Source organism: Triticum urartu, chromosome 4, assembly GCF_003073215.2.
Source record: "Triticum urartu cultivar G1812 chromosome 4, Tu2.1, whole genome shotgun sequence".
Lineage (NCBI taxonomy): Eukaryota > Viridiplantae > Streptophyta > Magnoliopsida > Poales > Poaceae > Triticum > Triticum urartu.
In genome coordinates, this window is record NC_053025.1 from 406304218 (window position 1) to 406331805 (window position 27588).

Consider the following 27588-nt stretch of genomic DNA (forward strand, 5'->3'; position numbering starts at 1 on the left):
TATAAAACTTGTCATGATTATGATTACCCTTTTTCTGAAAATTACTCTTTTAATGTGGAAAAAAGTTATAGTATTCGAGTCTCTTATGATACTCCCACTATTCCGAATGAGAAGAATTTTGCTTCTGTGTAGAGTAATAAAATTTCTATGCTTGTAGATCATGAAAATAATGCTTGAGGTGCTGGTTATATTGTTGAATTCATTCATGATGCTACTGAAAATTATTATGAGGGAGGAATATATGCTTGTAGGAATTGCAATAATATCAAGTTTCCTCTCTATGTGCTTTAAAGTCATGCTTGTTTTACCTTCCTATGCAAGTTGATTCTTGTTACCATAAGTTGTTTGCTCACAAAATCCCTATGCAAAGGAAGTGGGTTAGGCTTAAATGTGCTAGTCATATTCTTCATGATGCCCTCTTTATGTTACAATTCTTATCTTTTATGTGAGCATCATTGAAATCATCATGCCTAGCTAGGGGTGTTAAACGATAGCGCTTGTTGGGAGGCAACCCAATTTTATTTTAGCTCCTTGCTTTTTGTTCCTGTTTAGTAATAAATAATTTATCTATCCTATGTTATGATTGAGTTTTTATGTTTTAATTAGTGTTTGTGCCATGTAGAACCATTGGGAAGACTTGGGGAAAGTCTTGTTGATCTTGCTGTAAAAAATAGAAACTTTAGCGCTCACGAGAATTGCTGCCATTTTTTATTGGAGGGTGATATTTAGCTAATTCTTTATGAAGATGATTAATAGATAAATTCCTCACGTCGAGAAATTTATTTTAGAATTTTTGGGGTTACACAAGTTTTCGTTAGTTACAGATTACTACAGACTGTTCTGTTTTTGACAGATTCTGTTTTTCATGTGTTGTTTACTTATTTTGATGAATCTAAGGCTAGTAAAAGAGTTTATAAACCATAGAGAAGTTGGAATAAAGTAGGTTTAACACCAATATAGATAAATAATGAGTTCATTACCATACCTTGAAGTGGTGTTTTCTTTTCTTTCGCTAACGGAGCTTACGAGTTTTCTGTTAAGTTTTGTGTTGTGAAGTTTTCAAGTTTTGGGTAAAGATTCGATGGACTATGGAATAAGGAGTGACAAGAGACTAAGTTTGGGGATTCCCAAGGCACCCAAAGGTAATATTCAAGGACAAACAAGAGCCTAAGCTTGGGGATTCCCCGGATGGCATCCCCTCTTTCGTCTTCGTTCATCGGTAACTTACTTGGAGCTATATTTTTATTCGCCACATGATATGTGTTTTGCTTGGAGCGTCATTTTATTTTATTTTGTTTTGCTTGTTGTTTGAATAAAATACCAAGATCTGAAATTCTTAAATGTTATAAAGTCTTCACATAGTTGCATGATTATTCAACTACTCGTTGATCTTCACTTATATCTTTCGGAGTAGTTTGTTGTTGCTCTAGTGCTTCACTTATATATTTTTAGAGCACGGCGGTGGATTTATTTTGTAGAAATAGATGAACTCTCATGCTTCACTTATATTATTTTGAGAGTCCTAAAAAGCATGGTAATTTGCTTTGGTTATGAATTTAGTCCTAATATGATGGGCATCCAAGAGGGGTATAATAAAAGCTTTCATATAGAGTGCATTGAATATTAAGAGAAGTTTGATACTTGATAATTGTTTTGAGATATGGAGATGGTGCTATTAGAGTCATGCTAGTTGAGTAGTTGTGAATTTGAGAAATACTTGTGTTGAAGTTTGTGATTCCCGTAGCATGCATGTATGGTGAACCGTTATGCGATGAAGTCGGAGCATGATTTATTTATTGATTGTCTTCCTTATGAGTGGCGGTCGGGGACGAGCAATGGTCTTTTCCTCCCAATATATCCCCCTAGGAGCATGCGCGTAATACTTTGTTTAGATAACTAATAAATTTTTGCAATAAGTATGTGAGTTCTTTTTGACTAATGTTGAGTCCATGGACTATACGCACTCTCACCCTTCCACCATTGCTAGCCTCTCTAGTACCGCGCAACTTTCGCCGGTACCTTAAACCCACCATATACCTTCCTCAAAACAGCCACCATATCTACCTATTATGGCATTTCCATAGTCATTCTGAGATATATTGCCATGCAACTTTCCACCGTTCTGTTATTATGACACGCTTCATCATTGTCATATTGCTTTGCATGATCATGTAGTTGAAATCGTTTGTGGAAAAGCCACCATTCATAATTCTTCCATACATGTCACTCTTGAGTCATTGCACATCCCGGTACACCATCGGAGGCATTCATATAGAGTCATATTTTGTTCTAAGTATTGAGTTGTAATTCTTGAGTTGTATGTAAATAAAAGTGTGATGATCATCATTATTAGAGCATTGTCCCGGTGAGGAAAGGATGATGGAGACTATGATTCCCCCATAAGTCGGGATGAGACTCCAGACGAAAAATAACAAAAGAAAAAAAGAGGCCATAAAAAAGAAAAAAGGCCGAAATAAAAAAATAAAAAATAAACAAAATAAAAAAAATAAAAAAATGAGAGAAAAAGAGAGAAGGTGCAATGCTACTATCCTTTTACCACACATGTGCTTCAAAGTAGCACCATGATCTTCATGGTCGAGAGTCACCTATGTTGTCACTTTCATATACTAGTGGGAATCTTTCATTATAGAACTTGGCTTGTATATTCCAATGATGGGCTTCCTCAAAATGCCCTAGGTCTTCGTGAGCAAGCGAGTTGGATGCACACCCACTAGTTTCTTTTGTTGAGCTTTCATACATTTATAGCTCTAGTGCATCCGTTGCATGGCAATCCCTACTCACTCAAATTGATATCTATTGATGGGCATCTCCATAGCCTGTTGATACACCTAGTTGATGTGAGACTATCTTCCCCTTTTTGTCTTCTCCACAACCACCATTCTATTCCACCATAGTGCTATATCCATGGCTCACGCTCATGTATTGCGTGAAGATTGAAAAAGTTTGAGAACATCAAAAGTATGAAACAATTGCCTGGCTTGTCATCGGGGTTGTGCATGATTTAAATATTTTGTGTGGTGAAGATAGAGCATAGCCAGACTATATGATTTTGTAGGGATAGCTTTCTTTGGCCATGTTATTTTGAGAAGACATGATTACTTGGTTAGTATGCTTGAAGTATTATTATTTTTATGTCAATATTAAACTTTTGTCTTGAATCTTATGGATCTGAACATTCATGTCAAAATGAAGAGAATTACTTAGAGAAATATGTTAGGTAGGATTCCACATCAAAAATTCTGTTTTTATCATTTACCTACTCGAGGACGAGCAGGAATTAAGCTTGGGGATCCTGATACGTCTCCAACGTATCTATAATTTTTTATTGTTCCATGATATTATCTTATCTGTTCTGGATGTTTATGGGATTTATTATACACTTTTATATTATTTTTGGGACTAACCTATTAACCCAGAGCCCAGTGCCGATTTTTGTCTTTTTTCCTTGTTTTAGAGTATCGCAGAAAAGGAAAATCAAACGGAGTCCAATTGACCTGAAACTTCACGGAACTTATTTTTGGACCAGAAGAAGCCCACGGAGTATCGGAGATGGACCAGGAGAGTCCCGGGCTGCCCACGAGGGTGGGGGCACACCCACCCCCCCTGGGCGCGCCCCCTGCCTCGTGGACAGCCCGAAGGTCCACTGACGTACTTCTTCCTCCCATATATACCCATATACCCTAAAAACTTCGGGGAGCACAATAGATCAGGAGTTCCACCGCCAGAAGTCTCCGTAGCCACCGAAAACCAATCTAGACCCGTTCCGGCACTCTGCCGGAGGGGGACCCCTTCTCCGGTGGCCATCTTCATCATCTGGTGCTCTCCATGACGAGGAGGGAGTAGTTCTCCCTCGGGGCTGAGGGTATGTACCAGTAGCTATGTGTTTGATCTCTCTCTCTCTCGTGTTCTTGAGGTGATACGATCTTGATGTATCGCGAGCTTTGCTATTATAGTTGGATCTTATGATGTTTCTCCCCCTCAATCTCTTGTAATGAATTGAGTTTTCCCTTTGAAGTTATCTTATCGGATTGAGTCTTTAAGTATTTGAGAACACTTGATGTATGTCTTGCGTGGGAAACCCGTGGTGACAATGGGGTATTCTATTGATCCACTTGATGTATGTTTTGGTGATCAACTTGCGGGTTCCGCCCATGAACCTATGCATAGAGGTTGGCACACGTTTTTGTCTTGACTCGCCGGTAGAATCTTTGGGGCACTCTTTGAAGTACTTTGTGTTGGTTTGAATAGATGAATCTGAGATTGTGTGATGCATATCGTATAATCATACCCACGGATACTTGAGGTGAAATTGGAGTATCTTGGTGACATTAGGGTTTTTGTTGATTTGTATCTTAAGGTGTTATTATAGTACGAACTCTATGATATATTGAACGGAAAGAATAGCTTCATGTTATTTTACTATGGACTCTTGAATAGATCGATTAGAAAGGATAACTTTGAGGTGGTTTCGTACCCTACCATAATCTCTTCGTTTGTTCTCCGCTATTAGTGACTTTGGAGTGACTCTTTGTTGCATGTTGAGGGATAGTTATATGATCCAATTATGTTATTGTTGTTGAGGGAACTTGCACTAGTGAAAGTATGAACCCTAGGCCCTGTTTCAACGCATTGCAATATCGTTTACGCTCACTTTTATCATTAGTTACCTTGCTGTTTTTATATTTTCATATTACAAAAACCTATATCTACCATCCATATTGCACTTGTATCACCATCTATTTGCCGAACTAGTGCACCTATACACTTTACCATTGTATTGTGTGTGTTGGGGACACAAGAGACTCTTTGTTATTTTGTTGCAGGGTTGCTTGAGAGAGACCATCTTAATCCTATCCTACCATGGATTGATAAACCTTAGGTCATCCACTTGAGGGAAATTTGCTACTGTCCTACAAACTCTGCACTTGGAGGCCCAACAACTTCTACAAGAAGAAGGTTGTGTAGTAGACATCAGGCCGCAGAACGGGCGGCTCTGGATGCACGTGCTCAGCAGCTTCAAGCAGAGACTTTCCGGCTCTCGGTGGATCTGAACGCGTCAAATGAGGTCATGAGGAGAAGGCACCAGAAGGCTCAATCACGTCTACCTCTGACTTATGATCGTAGGAACCTGTTTCTCACACTCGGGGCAGGTCCCAGTAACCCGCCGGAGGCAAACCGGATCACAACACCCGGGGCTGGGGCGCCGGTTCAACCACGGACCATGGAGCCGCCACGTGTGAATACTGCTCCGCCTCACTACACACCAATACTACCGGGTCACTTCTCTAAACCTTTGGAGAATTTAATTGCTGCATCGGCTCGTTTGGCGGCTCTCCCAATGGAAGGTGACTCTCCGACGGTAATCGAAACACGAAGGGTCAAAGAACTTCTTCAGACAGCTCTGGCATAGCAGGATGTGTATTCTTACAATCAGGATAGAATCCATTCAACCCCTCGACCAAGCCGGAGCCCAAGCTATAGCAGGCATATGGACTCAGCGGCCATGTCGAGCAACGCCCAGCGCCGTAACCAACCACGCGGGCATGACCCGGCCCCGGGCGGAGCCCTTAACTTGGCGGACCAGGAGAGGATCCGTCAAGAGGCTGAACGGGCGGTTCAGCAGGCGGCTCAGCAAGCTTTCCCGGTTTATCTAGCGACCTCTATTGAGGCTGGGGTGGCCACCAGGACATGAGGTGTCCCTTGTCTTGTGCCGGCTCTACGTAATGAGCGTTTGCCAAAGGATTTTAAGGGGCCTCATAAGGTGCCCAATTACACAGCCGACCTGCAACCCGGAGTGTGGATTGAAAGTTACGAGATGGCCATGGAGTTATTAGAGGTCAGTGACGCAGCAATGGCCAAATACTTCACCATGATGTTGGATGGAACAGCTCGTACTTGGTTAAAGGGGCTGCCACCCAACTCCATCGGCTCATGGGCGGAGTTAAAGGCCCGGTTCATTCAGAACTTTAAAGATACCCGTAAACAGCCCATGTCGATCATGGACCTAAGTAACTGCAAGCAAGAGGAAGGCGAATCCACGACCCATTGGGTGCGCTGGATCAAGGAAATAATGCATTCACCTGATAAGATGGATGCCGGCTCAGCGGTCTTAATGTTGGAGAAAATTGCCATTTTGAACCTCTGAAACAGAAACTGGGGCGGCTCAAGCATGACTGTAATGACATGTGCCAGCTGATGGTGGCTCTCGTCAAGTATGTCGATTCTGACAGTACCAAGGATCCCATGTCTGATGAAGAGAAGACAGGGAAGGGGAAGAAGAATGGCAATGGCAAAGGTCACCAGCACAACCCGGCGAATCAAGGAGGTAATAAACGTAAGGCTGATGGTAGTCTGGAGTTTGTGGCTAACGCCAGCGCATAGGGCAACAATCAACAACGCAAGGGGAGGCCACCTCCTTGGTCTGGCGGGTCAGGTCCCACCCTTGAGCAGCTGCTAAAGTCCAAGACACGGCACCCGGGAGAAGCCAGCTACCCATCTGTGGAAAGACTGTATGATCATGAAGGCTTTTAAAAATTTGAACATATTCGATGGTAACCACGGACCTGGCGGCAACTCAGGTGGTGGCGGTTTTCATGGCCCGGGCACCGGTTCAAGCGGTGGCGGTTTTCATGGCCAGGGCCATCCAGGTAGTCAACGCGGCTATAATCAGCAACCCGGCCAAGGCAATCAGCAACAGCAGCAACAGTCCGGGTATCAGAGTAACCCAAAACGGCTGAACGGAGGGCAGTACCACGTGTTTACCACCAGTTTGTGCAAGAGGGACCAGAAGCTTGATAAGAGGGCTGTAAATGTTGTTGAGCCGGCGGTTCCGCGTTATTTGAGATGGTCTGAACAGCCTATTGTGTGGAGTAGGGAGGATCACCCACCCCGGGTTGATAATCCGGGTCATCTGGCTTTGGTGGTGGCGCCTCAAGTTGGTGGATATAAGTTCACTAAAGTGCTCATGGACAGAGGCAGTAGCATCAACATCCTCTATTATGAGACGTTCCATCGCATGGGGTTAACTGATAAGAGTCTTAAAACACCCAACACTATTTTTCATGGGGTAGTGCCTGGTAAGTCAGTGTACCCAGTTGGTAAGATCGAACTGGAAGTAGCCTTTTGGGATGAGTATGATTCTAGGGCTGAGAAGTTAACTTTCGAGGTGGTTAAGATCAAAAGCCCGTATCACGCTCTGTTTGGACGGCCGGCTTATGCTAAGTTCATGGCTCGGCCATGTTATGTGTATCTACAACTCAAAATGCCGGGTCATAAAGGCACTATCACAGTGCATGGAAGCCAGAAAATGGCCTTGGAATGTGAAGAAGGTGATGCCGCTTATGCCGAGTCTGTTTGTGCAACAGAGGAATTGAAGTTTTATAAGGATAATGTTGACCCGGCAGACATGACATCTTTGAATAAGCCAACTACAGAGCATGAGCCAGCATTGAAATTCAAGTCAGCTGATGACACCAAGATGATTGATTTCGTGCCTGGCGACTCATCCAAACAGTTCATTATCAGTGCTAATTTGGATCCAAAATAGGAAAGTGCACTCATCGAGTTCATCCGTGAGAACAGGGACATCTTTGCATGGAAGCCTTCTGACATGTCGGGTGTACCGAGAGAACTCGCTGGTCACACTCTCAATATTAATCCAAAGTTTAAGCCGGTTCGACAATTTCTTCGGTGATTTAACGAGGAAAGGCGCAAGGCTAACAGAGAAGAGGTGGCCCGGCTCTTGGCGGCCGGGTTCATTGTCGAAGTTTTTCACCCAGAGTGGTTGGCTAACCCGGTGCTTGTGCTTAAAAAGAACGGCACCTGGCGCATGTGTGTGGATTACACAGATTTAAACAAGGCTTGCCCGGCTGACCCTTTTTGCTCTCCCTCGTATCGATCAAATCATTGATGCTACGGCGGGTTGTGAGCGTTTGAGTTTTTTGGATGCTTACTCTGGTTATCATCAGATCAAGATGGCAGTTAAGGACCAGGAGAAGACAGCTTTCATCACTCCGTTTGGAGCCTTCTGTTATGTGTCTATGCCTTTTGGGCTTAAGAGTGACCAGGCGACTTCTCAGCGGTGTGTACAGAATTGCCTTCATAAACAGATTGGGCGTAATGTTCATGTTTATGTGGATGATATAGTGGTGAAATCCAGAGAAAAGGAAACCTTGGTAGCTGATCTAAAGGAAACCTTTGATAACCTCCGGGTCTACAAGATGATGCTTAACCCGGCCAAGTGTGTTTTTGGAGTCCCAGCTGGCAAGCTCTTGGGTTTTTTTGGTGTCTAACAGAGGCATTGAGGCTAACCCGGAGAAAATAAAAGCAATTACATCTTTGGCTAAACCGACGTGCATCAATGAAGTTCAGCGGCTGGCGGGCCGTGTCGCAGCTTTAAGCTGGTTTATAAGCCGGCTGGGCAAGAAGGCTATGCCATTGTATCAAATGATGAAAAAGACAGATGATTTTGTCTGGAGTGACACTGCTAACTCTGCTTTTGAAGATCTGAAGAGACAGCTCGTTGAGCCGCCGATTCTTGCTGCTCCCATTGAGAAGGAACCATTGTTGTTATATGTGGCTGCTAACTCACGTGTCATCAGTGTGGCCATTGTTGTGGAAGGCAAGGAGGTTGGCAAGGAACATCCGGTTCAATGGCCGGTTTACTACGTCGGTGAGGTGCTCATTGAATCTAAGCAAAGGTATCCACATTGGCAGAAGCTTGTTTATGGGGTGTTCATGGCAAGCCGGAAGCTCAAGCATTACTTTCAGGGTCACCCTATCACTGTGGTTAGCTCTGCTCCGTTAGGAGATATTATTCAAAATAGAGAAGCCACAGGACGAGTCGCCAAGTGGGCCATTGAACTTGGGTCTCATGGCTTAAAGTATGTGCCACGTACTGCGATCAAATCTCAAGCACTGTTCGATTTCATTAACGATTGGACGGAGTTGCAGACACCTGAAGAAAAGCCAGACAACACATATTGGACGATTCATTTTGATGGGTCCAGACAGTTGGAAGGCTCGGGGGCTGGAGTTGTTTTGACTTCTCCTCGAGGTGACAAGTTTTGTTATGTGTTGCGATTGATGTTTCCTTGTACTAACAATGCAACAGAATATGAGGCCTTGCTCCATGGTCTTCGAATGGCTAAGGAGATGAATTTAAGCCAGGTACGGTGCCTTGGCGACTCAGATTTGGTGGCTCAGCAGGTGTCAAGCAAGTGGGATTCCAAGGACCCTCTCATGGCGGCTTATCGTCGAGAGGTGGACGTTGTGGCTGGACACTTCAAGGGGTATCAGGTGGAACACATTGATCGCAGAAAGAACGAAGCGGCAGACGCCTTAAGCCGGATGGGATCTCAGCGTAATCCGGTGCCATCTAACTCCTTTTTAGGTTTTACATAACCCTTCTGTCAAGTTGCCTACAGAGGAAGACTTGGCAGTTCCTGACCTGGAGGCCCAGTTGGTGGCGGCTCTTCATGTCATACCAGATTGGACAGTGCCATATTTGGCTTACATGACCCGGGGCGAGTTGCCAGAGGATGAGACCTTGGCAAGACAGATAACCCGGCGGTCTAAGTCAATGACAATTTCCAATGGTGAATTATATCATCGTAGTGTCACTAGGGCGTTTCAACGATGTGTCTCTCCTGAAGAAGGTCAAGAGATTCTTCATAAGATCCATGAGGGAGATTGTGGCCATCATGCCGGCTCAAAATCTCTAGTGGCCAAAGCTTTTCTTCATGGCTTTTACTGGTTAACGGCTCATGCTGATGCAGAGGATCTGGTCAGTAGGTGCGATGGATGTCAAAAGTTCACACGATGAGCACACGTACCGGCTCAATAACGGCGGATGATTCCAATCACTTGGCCGTTTGCGGTTTGGGGGCTTGATATGGTTGGACCTTTCAAAAGATCCAAGGATAAAAAGACACATCTTTTGGTGGCAGTTGACAAATTCACGAAATGGGTTGAGGCAGAGCCAGTGAGCAAGTGTGATGCAGCCACGGCGGTTCAGTTCATGAAAAAGGTGACCTTTCACTTTGGTTTTCCACATAGCATTATAACTGGCAATGGCACTAATCTGTCAAAAGGTGCTATGGAGGAGTTTTGTCAACGGGAGCATATCTGGCTTGATGTTTTGTCAGTAGCTCACCCCTAATCCAATGGTCAAGCTGAGAGAGCAAATTAGGAAATCCTAAAAGGTCTCAAGCCCGGGCTTATGGTTCCCTTACAACGGACGTCGGGTTGTTGGGTAGAGGAATTACCCCCGGTGCTGTGGAGTATCAATACCACTCCTAACAGGTCTATAGGTTATACACCTTTGTTCATGGTTTATGGAGCAGAAGCAGTTCTGCCTAGTGACATCCGTCATGACTCGCCTCGTGTGGCGGCTTACGTTGAAGTTGATAATGAACAAGCCCGACAGGATGCACTTGACTTGTTAGATGAGGAGAGAGATTTGGCGGCGGCTCGATCGGCAATTTATCAACAGGACCTGCGTCGTTATCACAGCCACCGGATTAAGTCGAGAACCTTTCAAGAAGGTGACCTGGTGCTCCAGCTCATCCAGGATCTGTCTGATGCACACAAGCTATCCCCGCCTTGGGAAGGACCCTTTGTGGTCAGCAAGAACTTAAACAACGGGTCATATTACCTCATTGATGTTCGAGAGCACAAAGACTCATGTAAGTCGGAGGAGGAGACCCGCCGGCCATGGAACATTGCTCAGCTTCGGCCATACTATACTTAAGCCACCGGCTCCCATAATGTACATACTTTCCTGATGTATATATTATGATAAGTAATAAAGCAGGACCTCTGTCCTTTTCCCTTTCAATGATCATATATCTTTATTATTTTCATTATTATTTAAAATGACCAAAAGAGGGCTGATCGTATCCGAATCTAGCTTAACCCTTTTGGTCCGGCTCATGATCGTATTCGAATATAGTCGTAAACCTCATGGTCACTTGGGGGCTTCCTGTTCAAACATAGGTCGTATTCGAACCAAAGAGAACATAGCTGTCGTAACCCTCTTGATCGGCTCAAAGCCAAACTCACTAGGGGGCTTCTTGATCGTATCCGAATCATAGCTTAACCCCTTTTGGGTCCAACTTGGATCGTATTCGAATCAGGGTCCTTAAAAACCTCTCAAGGTCATTTGGGGGCTTCTTGTTCAAACATATGTCGTATTCGAACCAAAGAGAACATAGCTGTCGGTACCCTCTTGATCGGCGCAATGCCAAAGCCACTGGGGGCTATATGACCGTATTCGAATCTTAGCTTAACCCCTTTGGTCCAGTTTACTGATCATATTCGAATCAGAAGCCTCCAGTTTTTAGTTAAATGTTTTTATTTACATTGTCTGAAGCCTAGTGTTTTGTCTTACTATTTTTTATCATCTCAAATCTAACTGTCAGTATGGTTTCAAATTAAACCGGCTCAGTTATTTAACAATGAGTTGCCAAGGCATAACAGTCATCAGACATATGGAAGTATTGACTTCTACAAAAGATTGGGTTATCAACCTCATCATCCGGGTCATGTAAACCGGCAGTCCAGATTCAAAGAACATAGATGGAATCACGGATGTGCTGCATATATATATTGACATCATTGGCAAAGAGTCATATGCAACATTTTATGCATGATGGCATAGGCAAAGCATGCAGTTTTCAAACTAACCTATTACAAGGTTTTGAGAGCCCAAAAGATGGTTATGACTCTCCCCTCGCCAGTTCACCTCCCTCTACTGGTTGGAAGCTGGGATTGGACCAGTCAAAGCCGTTCAGAGCAATGAACTCCGCTTCATCGTCAATCAGGCCAACTGGATCGATTTCCGGGGCAAAAGTGTGTTGGCGAACCGGCGGGATAAGATCTGTCACTTTATAAGAGGGAGTCGCCATCTTCTTATTCTCCATATCAAAACCTGGCTGATATTTATCGATGTTGATCTCCTCTCCAAGAATGGTAGCTTGAGGACGAACTCCCCTCACACAGGCCATAAAGTCATCTTGCTCAAATGGAGTCCCGTATTCCATCACGGTAGGGTACCCCTTAGCCACATCCACCAAGTCTAAATCCGGCACCCAGGCTTTGGAGCGGCTCAGGGCAGTCAGGGCTCCGGCTCTGGCACAAGATCGTTTGACCTCTTGAAACCTAGCGGGTAAGATCGATAACTTCTTCAAGACATCACTCAAATGGTTGGGTCCTTGGTTGGCAGGGGAGATAGTGGCAAGTGCTCGTTGAGCGCCAGTATACAATTGCTCCACCAAGGTATAAACCGCCTTCAGTTTTGTCACACTGTCTTGGCTCAAATTTTTTACTTCGTGGACCTGCGAGTGTTTTTTAACAAAGGCTCAGCAGACGGCTTATATTCCTGGTCAAAATAAAGTTTAAGTGATTAATACAAATGACTTACCAAAGATGGCAGAAACCATTTGAGACACAGGGTTTTTTAAGCCGGTGAGCTCCGTTGTAACCTCCTCAAGAGCCGCCTCTGTTGTCTCAGCACGTTGTATCAGCAAGGTCTTCTCATCGGCCCAGGATTTCTTCTTCTCAGTCAAACTGGTCTTCAATTTTTCAGTTTCAGAGAGACTCAATTGGAGTTTGGAGTTAGCACTCTTTATCTCTGCCTCTTGGTCCACTAGCCGGGTCTTTGCATCCATCAATTGAGAGCCCAATTCAGTTAGGGCGGTCTACCAGCATGCACAGGTGTGTCAAAATTTAACTAAAGGTTATAATGATTGAAGTCCCAAGTGCTTTGCAAACGCAATACCACTTGGCACTTGGGGGCTAATGTGTGCCAAAGCAATTTTTATGCAAAATGACTCTTCTATGCTTCAAGTCCCAAGTGTTTTACAAAGTAACAACGCTTGGCACTTGGGGGCTAATGCATGACATTCAGAAAGTTTTAAAGTTGAGCCGGATCACAATACTTATTTGGACTGATTTAAGACAGTTATGAAGTTAAGTACCAGCTTATTTATGACAAAATGAGTCGGCCCTTGGGGACTACAGGTGCAAGTTTATACTAATCTGTTGGACTTAGGAAAAATCTAAAGACAAGGTATCAACCTATATCATAAGTCTATAGATCATTCATGTTCATTATAATCTGAGGACTTGGGGGCTGGCAGAGTATATATAAACCAGACTACATACCTCATATTTCAGTTGCAATTGCTTGACCATCTCAATTTCCGAGTTACGGCTGAAATGCACATGACTGAGATAGCCGAACAACACGTCACTAACATTCAGGTGAGCATAGTGAGAGATACCAAACTGTACTTTCTGCCTTTCCAAGGCCTCCTGTTTGGCAGAATGCCTGGCTAGCACAGTCGGATTACCCGGTGCAACAAATCTGCTGCCAGTGATCGGAACGTCATGGTCAGAGGATGCTGGTGGGTTAGCTGAACCGGACGGTCTGACGGTGGATGGATCGACAATGGTGTCTTCAGCTGACGGCTCAGGAGGGTCCAATTGAGCATGGACAGCCGGATCTTCTGGCGCTTTAGATTGAGCGGGAGGAGTTGATGTTATTGGTTCAGGTGCAGGATTTTTTGGATCTTCTGCTGGTTAAATCACCTTGGCTTTCTTGGACTTCGCTTGACCACTAAGAAAGATTTTTATGAGACAATTAGTATATTGATGTAGTTTTAAAGATGCAGAGGAAGGATGATTTTCCTTACCCAGGGGCAGTCTTAAAAGCCGAAAATTGAGTCTGGGATGAGTCGCAAAAGAGCGAGAAACCTCCTACAAGGGTAAAATGAAGTGAAAGAATATAAAGAAATAGATTCATGGATAAAAACAAAGGACAAAGGTGAAAGAAACCTCATTCTGGCATTTTCGAGGAGTTTTTTGTAAGTCAGAAGGTGGTTCATCATCATCATTAGTCTGGGCCTGACGGCGGCTCTCATGTTGCTGCTTTTTCAAAAGAAAATGAGGGTCCAAATAAGCCAAAGGGTGCGAAAACCTTACTTTCCAGGTTACCAGTCGAAGTTTCTGTCTCGGCAAAGGGGCTGAGTCAGAGGAAATAGTTACCTCTTCTTCCACGGCCTGGCTGGCCCCCGTATTGTCCTGGCAATAGCTAGTGTCAATAAGATAGTTGAAAAATTGGCCAAGGGAGTCAAGGGCTACCTCCGACTCAGAAACATCATCCAGCTGGAACATGTCAGATGCAGTCTTCTTCTTCTTGGGCTTTCGGGTCGTTCTCCTGGCGGCTATGGCAGCGGATCTAGCTTTCTTGGCAGCTTCATGATCATACTTGGCCCTCCAGAAGTCAGATTTGGCCTGTAAACAAATACAGGTTAAAAGGTCATGCAAGTATTTAAACTACTGAGGAAAACACACAAAAAAAGGTCAGGGGTTTTCACCTCTGGTGCCGGGTTAAGTTTGCAGAAGGGGTTTAACCCAACCTTACTACAGTCCTCGTATTTTCCATTCACAAGGATGGTTGACATTGCAACAATGTCTTCTTCAGTCAATTGAACAGAGCTATAACGCAGAGAGTCATCTAGGCCTCCGCCATACTCATACATTAACTTGGATCGGCGGCTTAGAGGGATGACCCGCCATGCGACCCAGCAACGGATCAGGTCAACTCCAGTTAAGCCATTCCCCAATAAAGCTTGAATCCTTTTAATAGATGGAATAAGCTTCTTGCGTTCAGCAGCAATAAGCTTATCAAGGAGCATCAAGGAGCACAAACTTGGAATCCATACGCTCCGCGCGATAACCCGGCAGTGGTTTTTCATTGGCTGGTGACGTATCTTGGCAGTAGAACCAGGTATGATTCCAATCTTTGGGATGACTCAGTAAGACTATTAAGGGAAAGACGGCGCCCTGTCGGCGCTGAATTGAGATTCCACCAAGCTCCAAACTAAGGCTGTTGGTGCATTCGTTCTGGCGGTTCAGATAAAAGTACTCTCTAAAGAGTTCCACGGTTGGTTCTTCTTGAAGATATACCTCGCAAAGAACTTGAAAATTGCAGATATTGGATATAGAGTTGGGTCCAATGTCTTGTGGACGCAGCTTGAAAAAATGCAGAACGTCTAGGAAGAACTTTGAGCCGGGTGGTGTGAAGCCCCGGTTCATGTGATCAGTGAAAATGATAACTTCACCATCTTTGGGCTGAGGCCGTTCTTTGTCCGGGTCAAGAGCATGATAAGACATAACGTTTTTCTCTCGCAAAAATCCAATGGTGACAAATTCTTTCAAGGTATCCTCAGTAACTGTGGATGGCACCCAGTTGCAGACAATTGGCGCTTTTGACGGCATGATGAAGAAAGGGCAAGCTTAAAAGAAAGTAATTTGCTCGTTCAATTTATTGGTGGAGTTACAGGTTCATGATTATAGTACAGACGAGTAATGGTGGCTTAAGCAAGGGCTAATGACATATAAAGGAAAAGTGAGCCGGCGTATAAGCCGCCATGACTAAAGATATTTGAAGGATGCCAGAAACAGAATTGGCTAAAGTGTTGAGACAAACAAGTTCCCCAAGCTGTTGCTATTATTCTGGATCAAAATGGTTCAGAAAAAGAAAAAGAAATTTAGACCTAAAAAATGAGCGCACAGGAGTTCGTCATCTCTAAAGAGGCATTTCTATAAGAGAAAGGGATTTGCTAACATCTTAAATGGATGTAAAACCACTACCACATATGTTCTATACTTCTTTTAGATCAAAGGAGGGTACGGAGAAGAAACTACAAGAAGGTCTGTGATGAACAGCGAAGAACACCGATGAACTCGCAACCCTAATACAGATCTAAGTGCGCAGAAAGGTAGGAACTTACGAATACATATCTACTGCGAAGAGTTGCCGCGGTTCTCTGGACGAGCTCAGGGTGATGCAGCGGCCCACGTTGAGGGCAACGGTGAGTGCTATGGCTGCGGCGGAGCTCGAGAGGCAGAGAGGTGGCGAGAAGAAGGAAGGAAGAAGAAGAAAGAGGAAGAGCTGGCCGTGCCTATTTATAAGGGGATAAGTGAACGAGCAGGCGCAAAAATCGAGGAAGACCGAAGTAATGATTATCCAACTAAATGGACGCCTCGATTTTCGGAAGATGTTTAAGATAAAGATCTGTTGAAGATGACGTCGTGGTGGTTTTCTAAATTTTCTGAAGATGACGTCATGGCGGGTTATAAGGCTTTTAACGAAACAGCAGAAGATGGATTTCGTCTAAGTGTTAGAGATTGACAAGAACAAATTTCAAATCAACCTGGGGCCTAATGTTGGGAATATGACTACCAGGTATGACCTGCCCAAGAGGGGCCGGGTCAATCTTCCTGGCGGGTTATTAAAAGAAGCCCAGCGAATATACAAGGCGATGGGCTATTATAAAACTTGTATTAGGCCCAAGCCCAGAGGCGGCTTAAGGCCTGTAATTGTAAACCGCCATGTATAGTTAAGACTTGTAAAGAAAGGCATGTAAAAGAAGTCACCGAGCCGGACACGTTGTACGAGCCGGCCAGGACTCTGTAGGCCGCCAGGCGTCTACCCGTGTATATAAGGGGATGACCCAGCGGCGGCTTAGGGCAAGGAACATCAAATCGAGGGCCAGGCATAGCGTATTCGCTCCCTGGTCATCGAAACCTAGTGATACATCTCCAACGTATCTATAATTTTTGATTGTTCCATGCTATTATATTATCAACCTTGGATGTTTTATATGCATTTATATGCTATTTTATATGATTTTTGGGACTAACCTATTAACCTAGAGCCCAGTGCCAGTTTCTGTTTTTTTCCTTGTTTTAGAGTATCGCAGAAAAGGAAAATCAAACGGAGTCCAATTGACCTGAAACTTCACGGAACTTATTTTTGGAAGGAAAGCAACCCGGGAGACTTGGATTCCACGTAAGGGAAGCAACGAGGAAGCCACGAGGCAGGGGGCGCGCCCACCCCCTGGGCGCGCCCTCCACCCTCGTGGGCCCCTCGTGGCTCCCCCGACGTACTTCTTCCGCCTATATATCTCCATATACCCTAAAACGACCGGGGAGCACAATAGATCGGGAGTTCCGCCGCCAGAAGCCTCCGTAGCCACCGAAAGACAATCTAGACCCGTCCCGGCACCCTGCCGGAGGGGGAATCCCTCTCCGGTGGCCATCTTCATCATCCCGGTGCTCTCCATGACGAGGAGGGGGTAGTTCTCCCTCGGGGCTGAGGGTATGTACCAGTACCTACGTGTTTGATCTCTCTCTCTCTCGTGTTCTTGATTTGGCATGATCTTGTGTATCGCGAGCTTTGCTATTATAGTTGGATCTTATGTTTGTTCTCCCCCTCTACTCTCTTGTAATGGATTGAGTTTCCCCTTTGAAGTTATCTTACCGGATTGAGTCTTTAAAGATTTGAGAACACTTGATGTATGTCTTGCCGTGCGTATCTGTGGTGACAATGGGATATCACGTGATTCACTTGATGTATGTTTTGGTGATCAACTTGCGGGTTCCGCCAATGAACCTATGCATAGGGGTTGGCACACGTTTTCGTCGTGATTCTCTGGTACAAACTTTGGGGCACTCTTTGAGGTTCTATGTGTTGGTTGAATAGATGAATCTAAGATTGTGTGATGCATATTGTATAATCATACCCACTGATACTTGAGGTGACATTGGAGTATCTAGGTGACATTAGGGTTTTGGTTGATGAGGGAGTCCTGGATTAGGGGGTGTCTGGATAGCCGGACTATACCTTAGGCCGGACTCCTGGACTATGAAGATACAAGATTGAAGACTTCGTCTCGTGTCCGGAAGGGACTTTCCTTGGCGTGGAAGGCAATCTTGGCGATACGGATACGTAGATCTCCTACCATTGTAACCGACTCTGTGTAACCCTAGCCCTCTCTGGTGTCTATATAAACCGGAGGGTTTTAGTCCCGAGACGCACAGTTCGGGACCCCCTACCCGAGATCCGCCGGTTTTGACACCGACATTGGTGCTTTCATTGAGAGTTCCTCTGTGTCGTCACTTTTAGGCCCGATGGCTCCTCCGATCATCAACGATGATGCGATCCAGGGTGAGACTTTTCTCCCCGGACAGATCTTCGTATTTGGCGGCTTTGCACTGCGGGCCAGTTTGCTTGGCCATCTGGAGTAGATCGAAAGCTACGCCCCTGGCCGTCAGGTCAGATTTGGAAGTTTAAACTACACAGCAGACCTTCGCGGAGACTTGATCTTCGACGGATTCGAGACGCAGCCGAGCGTGCCGCACTATCACGATGGGCATGATCTAGCTCTGCCGCCGAACAGCGCCCTGGAGGCCGCACCCGCATCAGCTCCGACCCTTAATTCAGAGCCAACTGCGCCAATCGAGGATGGGTGGTTGGACACCGCCTCGGGGGCTGCAATATCTGCGGCGATCGAGCCGAACACCAGCCCTATTCTCTGCGAAGCCCATGACTCCAAGGAGCCGGACTCCTCTCCGGACTCCGAGCCTTCCGCGCCCCTACTGATCGAACCCGATTGGGCGCCGATCATGGAATTCATCGCCGCAGACATCTTTCAGCACTCGCCCTTCGGCGATATTCTGAATTCACTAAAGTCTCTCTCTTTATTAGGAGAGCCCTGGCCGGACTATGGTCAGCAAGGTTGGGATGCGGATGATGAAGAAATTCAAAGCCCACCCACCACCCACTTCGTAGCCACTGTCGATGATTTAACCGACATGCTCGACTTTGACTCTGAAGACATCGACGGTATGGACGCCGATGCAGGAGACGATCAAGAACCAGCGCCTATAGGGCACTAGAAAGCCACCTCGTCGTATGATATATACATGGTGGACACCCCGAAAGAAGGCAATGGAGATGGAACAGCGGAGGATGACCCCTCCAAGAAGCAGCCTAAGCGTCGGCGTTAGCGGCGCCACTCTAAATCCTGCCAAAGCAAAAGCAGTGATTCCGGAACGGGAGATAATAACACCCCGGACAGTGCCGAAGACAACCACCTCCAGCAAGATTCAGCACAGGAGGATGGAGAAGCCAGCCCTCATGAGAGAGCGGCAGACGGAGAGGTCGAGGACGATAATTATATGCCTCCCTCCGAAGATGAGGCAAGCCTCGACGACGACGAATTTGTCGTGCCGGAGGATCCTATCGAATAAGAGCATTCCAAACGCAGGCTTATGGCCACGGCAAGTAGCCTCAAGAAAAAACAGCAACAGCTTAGAGCTGATCAAGATTTGCTAGCCGACAGATGGACTGAGGTCCTTGCGGCCAAAGAGTATGAACTCGAACGCCCCTCCAAGAGCTACCCAAAGCGCAGGCTGCTACCCCAATTAGAGGAGGAAGCACCTAAGCCTACATCACCAGCGCATGATGCGGCCGACCAGCCACCCCGTGGCCGCGACAGAGAGGCCTCTTGGACCTCCACTCAAGCCGCACCCCGGCGCCGCTCAAAAAATACTAAGGCACGGGAAAATGCGCCAGACCTGCGAGATATATTGGAGGACAAGGCAAGGCAAAAAAGATCGATCTACGGATCACGTGGGCGCCCCACGGCATGAGACGGTAATCGTCACTCTGGATACAATCAATCCGGCCGGGCCGAACACAGTAGACAAAGCTCGTTTGAGCTGCGTCGTGATATAGCCCAATACAGAGGCACCGCACACCCACTATGCTTCATAGATGAAGTAATGGATTATCAAATCCCTGAGGGTTTCAAACCCATGAACATCGAATCATATGATGGCACAACAGATCCTGCGGTATGGATCGAGGACTATCTCCTTCATATCCACATGGCCCGCGGTGATGACCTACACGCCATCAAATACCTCCCACTCAAGCTTAAAGGACCAGCTCGGCATTAGCTTAACAGCTTGCTAGCAGAATCAATTGGTTGTTCGGAGGACCTGGAAGCCGCATTCCTCGACAATTTCCAGGGCACTTATGTGCGACCACCAGACGCCGATGACCTTAGCCACATAATTCAGCAGCCAGAAGAATCGGCCAGACAATTCTGGACACGGTTCCTAACCAAGAAAAATCAAATCGTCGACTGTCCGGACGCAGAGGCCCTAGCAGCCTTCAAGCATAACATCCGCGACGAGTGGCTTGCACGGCACCTAGGATAGGAAAAGCCAAAATCTATGGCAGCCCTCATGACACTTATGACCCGCTTTTGCGCGGGAGAAGACAGCTGGCTAGCTCGCAGCAATAACATGACCAAGAGCCCTGGTAATTCGGATACCAAGGATAGTAGTGGCAGGTCATGTCGCAACAAGCAAAAGCGCTGCATTAATGGCGACAATGCTGAGGATACGGCGGTTAATGCCGGATTCAGAGGCTCTAAACCCGGTCAGTAGAAAAAGCCATTCAAAAGAAATACTTCGGGCCCGTCCAGTTTGGACCGAATACTCGACCGCTCATGCCAGATACATGGCACCCCCGAAAAACCAGCCAATCACACCAACAGGGATTGTTGGGTGTTCAAGCAGGCAGGCAAGTTAAATGCCGAAAGCAGAGACAAGGGGCTGCATAGCGATGACGAGGAGGAGCCCTGGTCGCCGAACAACAATGGACAGAAAGGTTTTCCCCCAAAAGTGCAGACAGTGAACATGATATACGCAACCCACGTCCCCAAGAGGGAGCGGAAGCGTGCGCTAAGGGACGTATACGCGATGGAGCCAGTCGCCCCAAAGTTCAACCCATGGTCTTCCTGCCCAATCACTTTTGATCTAAGGGACCACCCCACTAGCACCCGTCATGGCGGATTCGCTGCATTGGTTCTAGACCCAATTATTGACGGATTTCACCTCACTAGAGTCCTTATGGACGGCGGCAGCAGCCTGAACCTGCTTTACCAGGATACAGTGCGGAAAATGGGCATCGATCCCTCGAGGATTAAACCCACTAAAACGACCTTTAAAGGCGTCATACCAGGTGTAGAGGCCAACTGTACAGGCTCAGTTACACTTGAAGTGGTCTTCAGATCTCCGGATAATTTCCGAAACGAGGAGTTAATCTTCGACATAGTTCCGTTCCGCAGTGGCTATCACGCACTGCTCGGGCGAACCGCATTTGCCAAGTTCAATGTGGTGCCGCACTACGCATACCTCAAGCTCAAAATGCCAGGCCCTCGAGGAGTCATCACGGTCAATCGAAACACTGAACGCTCTCTCCAAACGGAGGAGCATACGGCGGCTATCGCAGCGGAAGTACAAAGCAGCCTCTCAAGGCAATTCTCTAGTCCGGCCATTAAACGTCTGGACACCGTCAAGCGCGCCCAGAGTAACCTACAACAAGACCGCCGGGCACGTTCCGAGCAAGCGTAGCAATGCGGCCCCAACCCCAGCCCTCGCGAACTTGTGAAACCAGTGTTGCGCGTACATAACTACACTCTGGAAATACCATGGGCAAAAGGGGAGGGGCACAATCACGGCACGCCCGGAACACGGCTTAAACCGCACTAGGGGCTGTCGACTTTTTCATTTTCTCTTACTTTCAGGACTCCACTCTTCGGAAGGCCTATCCGATAGTACAATTGCCGCACAAACGATACAACAACCAGGGGAGCAGAAAGCTACGCCGCACTACGGAACTCTAAGGTGGTCTCTATAACGAGCAGTATACCTGTTTCGCATAACATTCCGCAGCTCGCCCCTGGAAAGGACATATTTGATAGTCCCATCTTTTGCTTATCGCACTATTTGTATCGTCCTGCTTTGATCGCAGCCTTTTTAAATAAACAATGCATAGCTTCCGTCTATTATTGCATTACTCTTTTTTACGAATATATGTTCATTAATGACATGTTGCACCCGTACACTTCGGTACGGCCAATACGCCAGGGGCTTAAGTACCCCACAATATGGTGTGAGAAGTCCGAACACTTTCACAAGTGCGGCACCCCGAACTTATAGCATTATATGCATCGGCTCCAAATCATGTCTTGGGTCAATAGTTGGGTTTGCCCGGCTCCTATGTTTTGGTACCTTACATTCCGTTATATCGGCTAAGGTAGCACTAGGAGAACTACCGCGATTGTGCCCCAGTTGAGCTGGGCTAAGCACCTCAGTAGAGAAAGCTAAAACTGACCATCATGATGAGGTGAGAGCTGGTCGCTGTTCGAGAGGTTCTCGAGTCCCTAAAGACTTATGCCGCTTAGAGCGAGGAGTCGGCTTTGTCCGGCCTAGGCGTGGATAGCGCACCGAACTCGGTCTTCCGAACACTAGGGGCTTCACCGAAATTTAAAATTATAGAATTCTATGGCTAAGTGAGAGTGTTCAAGCATTATAGTCCGATTGCCTTGTTCGTTGTGTTCAGCGCTTCCCTCGAAGGACCCAAGAATGGGAAAAAGAGCGCTCATATTTATCCCGAACACCCCAGCACTCGTGTCATGTGGGCAGAAGCTGACGACTCGCCATCTCTCAAATTTGATAAACGGCCGCACAGAAGGTAATATTTTAAATTCAAAAAGCATTGCTTAGCGCACATGAACAAGTTTTCAGCGCACAGGACAAAATGAGCGAGTCTACTGAAAAATTGCATCCATGGAACATTCATTCGCCACAAGGCGGGCACCCTTCAGAACGCCCTCATAATACATCTCGGGCTTGCGATGCTCCCTGCCCGGTGGTGGCCCGTCCTTCACAAGCTTCTCAGCATCCAGCTTGCCCCAGTGCACCTTCGCACGGGCAAGCGCCCTACGGGCACCCTCGATGCATACGGAGCGCTTGATGACTTCGAGCCTTGGACAGGCCTCCACCAGCCGCCTCACCAGCCCGAAGTAGCTCCCAGGCATGGCCTCTCCAGGCCACAGCCGGACTATGAGGCCCTTCATGGCCTGTTCGGCCACCTTATGGAGCTCGACCAGCTGTTTCAGCTGGTCGCTTAAGGGCACCGGGTGTTCGGCCTTAGCATACTGAGACCAGAACACCTTCTCCGTCGAGCTTCCCTCCTCGGCTCGGTAGAAGGCGGCGGCATCCGACACGCTACGGGGCAAGTCTGCGAATGCTCCTGGAGAGCTCCAGATTCGGGTAAGTAACAAGTAATTCACTTTTACGTGCTTGCTTTGCATAAAGAATGCCTTACCTGCCGCTATCTTTTTTATTGCCTCAACCTCCTGGAGGGCCTTCTGGGCTTCGGCCTTGGCAGACTTGGCATCTTCAATGGCCGCCGCGAGCTCAGACTCTCGCGTCTTCGAGTCAAGCTCCAAACTCTCATGTTTTTTCATGAGAGCCTGGAGCTCTTGCCGCACCTCGCCAACCTGAGTCTCATGCTTCTCCCGCTCGGTGCGCTCCGTGGCCGCCCTCTTCTCGGCCTCGGATAGCGCTTGCTTAAGGGTCTCCACCTCAGTTGTGGCCCCTACAATAGCCGCGTTAATCCTGTCACTTTTTGCAATTGCACCTTTCACATATTTCAATAAGGTATTTCTTACCTTCCTTCTCCTCGAACTGCTGCTTGGCTAGGCCTAGCTCTTGCAAGGACCGCTCGAGGTTCTGCTTCAGCGTGCCCACCTCCGCTGTCAACGCGGTGGATGCTAGCAGCGAAACCTGCATACGCATATTGACTTACTTTTGTTAGACTCCTGCGAATGTTATTAGATCCTCTATTCGGCTTTTCTTTCCGAACGCCGAACAGAGCATCAGGGGCTACTGTCTATGCGGTAATATTTTTACATATTCCTTACTTACCTCAAAGCCTGTTAGAAGGCTGGCACAGGCTTCAGTCAGTCCGCTCTTGGCGGACTGGCCCTTCTGGATCACCGCACTCATAATAGTGCGGTGCTCCTCGTCGATGGAGGCGCCGTTAAGCACCTCCAGCAAATTGTCCGGTGCCTCCGGTTGGACGGAGGTCACCGGCTCGATAGGCTTTCTCCTCTTGGAAGGAGGCTGCCTACCGGAGTCCGGAACCGTTGAAGGTTCTGGCGCGGTGTCCGACTCAAAGCCGGACTTAGAGCCCTTGGGGGTTCTATCCGCTTCACGCCAGGAGTCCGGGAGGTCGCCTTGCGGCGCCTCCAGGACCACCTCCTCTTGGCTTGGAACCTGTTGGGACGCCACCTCGGCGTCGTCCGTAGGGTGGGGGGGAGGTAGCCGCCGGAAGAGAATTCACATCCGACGAATCCAGGGAGCCGCTCGACGAATCGTCGAGCCCGACCTTGGGCGGACTGCATAGACATGTTCGACGTAAGGAAAAGCTGTGCAATGGGGGAATACTATGAATCACTCTGGTATCCGGATACTTACGATCTCGCCAAGGGCTTGGCCCTGTGCGGCCACTCCTCTTCGCCGTCGTCGGCGTTGGTGGAGTAGTCTGGAGGAGGGGTCTTCCCCCTCTTGGACCCTTCGGCCTCCCCAGTTGGGGCGGCCTTCCTTTTCTTCCCTCCCCCCGCTGGAAGGGGAGAGGTCTCTTCTTCCTCCTCCTCGTCTTCATGGGAGGAGTGCGCCTTGGAGTCGTCGGATGATGAATCCGACACCTCCTGGCGCCGGGCACTCTTTCGAGTCCCCGTGGCCTTCTTCTTGGCCTTCTTCTCCGGCACCACGTAGGATGCCGGAACCAGCAGCTTCGCCAAGCGAGCGTCCACTGGGCCTTCGGGCAAAGGAGCCGGACAGTTGATCTGTCCGGACATCTCCTGCCAATCCTGTCAAAGGTAAGGGAGCTTAGATCCCGCATGGAGTCAAACTATGAAAAACTAATACCCTGTAAAAGGTAAAAACAGCTTACCGCACGAGCGTGACGCTGCATGCTGAATCCGCGATCCTCGGTAGCGGATGCGGGGGCCTCGGCGCCCTTGAAAAGCACCTTCTAGGCATCTTCGTACGTCGTGTCGAAGAGCCTGCTCAGAGTTCGGTGCCGCGCCGGGTCGAACTCCCACAGGTTGAAAGCCCGTTGTTGACACAGGAGGATCCGGCGGATGAGCATAACCTGGACTACGTTGATAAGTTTGAGCTTCTTGTCCACCAGGGTTTGGACGCATGTTTGGAGTCCGGTTAGCTCTCCTTTTTTACCCCACGACAGGCCTGTTTCTTTCCAGGAGGCGAGCCGCGTAGGGGGTCCGAATCGGAACTCGGGGGCTGCGACCCATTCAGGGTCACGCGGCTCGGTGATGTAAAACCACCCCGACTACCACCCCTTTAGGGATTCCACGAAGGAGACCTCGAGCCATAGGACGTTGGGCATCTTGCCCACCATGGCGCATCCGCACTCCGCTTGGGTGCCGCGCACCACCTTCGGCTTGACATTGAAAGTCTTGAGCCATAGGCCGAAATGGGGGCGGATGCGGAAGAAAGCCTCGCACACGATGATAAACACCGAGATGTTGAGGACAAAGTTCGAGGCCAGATCGTGCAAATCCAGGCCATAGTAGAACATGAGCCCCCGGATAAATGGGTGGAGAGGGAAGCCCAGTCCGCGGAGGAAATGGGGGAGGAACACCACCCTCTCATGGGGCGTAGGGGTGGGGATGATCTACCCCTCTTCGGGAAGCCGGTGCGCAATGTCGCTAGACAAGTATCTGGCCTTCCTCAGTTTTTTGATGTGTCCCTCCATAACGGAGGAGACCATCCACTTGCCTCCCGCTCCGGACATGGCTGGAGAAGGTTGAGGTGGGGTGTGCGGACTTGGGCGCTGGAGCTCGAGTGCGCGGAAATGGATAGGCAAAGGAGGAAGAAGGCGTGGATGAAAAGGTGGATCCTTATCCCCTTATATGGGTGGACGCGACTATGTGTCCCCACCAGCCTAGTAAAACTCGCTTATCTCCCAAGCGCCGTAATCAATGGCGCGGTTGGGATACCCACACCCGTATTGATGAGAATCCCGGAATAAGGGGACACGATCTCTGCTTTGACAAGACGTGCCAAGGAAACCGCCTCGCTAAACACGCTGAGGTAGAACAGTAAAACGATTCGAATAAAGACTTGGCCGTGGTGTGATGTCACGCTACGGAATACGTCAGTAGATTATATTTGTGTAAATATTATTCTCTGTATGGCAATATGTGGAAACTTATTTTTGCAGAGCCGTACACTACCTTTGTGTTCAAAATCTTCTATGAAGTACTTGGAGGAGGAACCCGCCTTGCAATGCTGAAGACAATCTGCGCGCCGGACTCGTCGTCATTGAAGCCTGGTTCAGGGGCTACTGAGGGAGTCCTGGATTAGGGGGTGTCCGGATAGCCGGACTATACCTTCAGCCGGACTCCTGGACTATGAAGATACAAGATTGAAGACTTTGTCCCGTGTCCGGAAGGGACTTTCCTTGGCGTGGAAGGCAAGCTTGGCGATACGGATATGTAGATCTCCTAGCATTGTAACCGACTATGTGTACCCCTAGCCCTCTCCGTGTCTATATAAACCGGAGGGTTTTAGTCCGTAGGACGAACAACAATCATACCATAGGCTAACTTCTAGAGTTTAGCCTCTCTGATCTCGTGGTAGATCTACTCTTGTACTACCCATATCATCAATATTAATCAAGCAGGACGTAGGGTTTTACCTCCATCAAGAGGGCCCGAACCTGGGTAAAACATTGTGTCCCCTGCCTCCTATTACCATCCGCCTAGACGCATAGTTCGGGACCCCCTGCCCGAGATCCGCCGGTTTTGACACCGACAGTTGATTTGTGTCTTAAGGTGTTATTCTAGTACAAACTCTAGGGTTGTTTGTGACACTTATAGGAATAGCCCAATGGATTGATTGGAAAGAATAACTTTGAGGTGGTTTCCTACCCCACCATAATCTCTTCGTTTGTTCTCCGCGATTAGTGACTTTGGAGTGACTCTTTGTTGCATGTTGAGGGACAGTTATGTGATCCAATTATATTATTATTGTTGAGGGAACTTGCACTAGCGAAAGTATGAACCCTAGGCCATGTTTCAATGCATTGCAATACCGTTTGTGCTCAATTTTATCATTAGTTACCTTGCTGTTTTTATATTTTCAGATTACAAAAACCTATATCTACCATCCATATTGCACTTGTATCACCATCTCTTCGCCGAACTAGTGCACCTATACAATTTACCATTGTATTGGGTGTGTTGGGGATACAAGAGACTCTTTGTTATTTGGTTGCAGGGTTGCTTGAGAGAGACCATCTTCATCTTACGCCTCCTACGGATTGATAAACCTTAGGTCATCCACTTGAGGGAAATTTTCTACTATCCTACAAACCTCTGCACTTGGAGGCCCAACAACGTCTACAAGAAGAAGGTTGTGTAGTATACATCAACCTCTTTTCTGGCGCCGTTGCCGGGGAGGTTAGCGCTTGAAGGTATATCTTTAGATCTTGTAATTGAATCTTTTTGTTTCTTGTTTTATCACTAGTTTAGTTTATAAAAGAAAATAACAAAAAATGGAATTAAGTTTGCCTCATACGCTTCATCTTTTTAATATCTTTCGTGAGTATGATGGAAAGGAAAATTGTGCCAGTGTTAGAAGAAGAATGCATTAAAATGTTTGGCACTAAATCTTTGAATAATGAGCATGATTGCAATGTTTTTAGTATGAACTCCTTGAATATCCATGGTACTAATGATGATTGCACTAGTTATGATGAAAATGTCTCCTATAAACATGTCAATTTTTGTGGAGTGCATTGGGTTTGTAAGTACACACCAAATAGGA

At 47.2% G+C, this 27588-nt stretch overlaps 1 protein-coding gene across 1 annotated transcript in view; it reads right to left on the reverse strand.

Moving 5' to 3' along the window:
* Positions 1–12392: 12392 nt before the first annotated feature.
* The window catches only part of LOC125554775 (putative pectinesterase 63), a 56478-nt gene continuing 41282 nt past the window's right edge, over positions 12393–27588 (reverse strand). Inside the window, exons 3-7 of the mRNA XM_048718201.1 lie at positions 23403–23517; positions 13716–13779; positions 13186–13249; positions 12443–12719; positions 12393–12400 (exon numbers count right to left, since the gene is read on the reverse strand). Coding sequence (XP_048574158.1) covers positions 12393–12400; positions 12443–12719; positions 13186–13249; positions 13716–13779; positions 23403–23517 — 528 coding nt within the window. The remainder of the gene's footprint in view (positions 12401–12442; positions 12720–13185; positions 13250–13715; positions 13780–23402; positions 23518–27588) is intronic.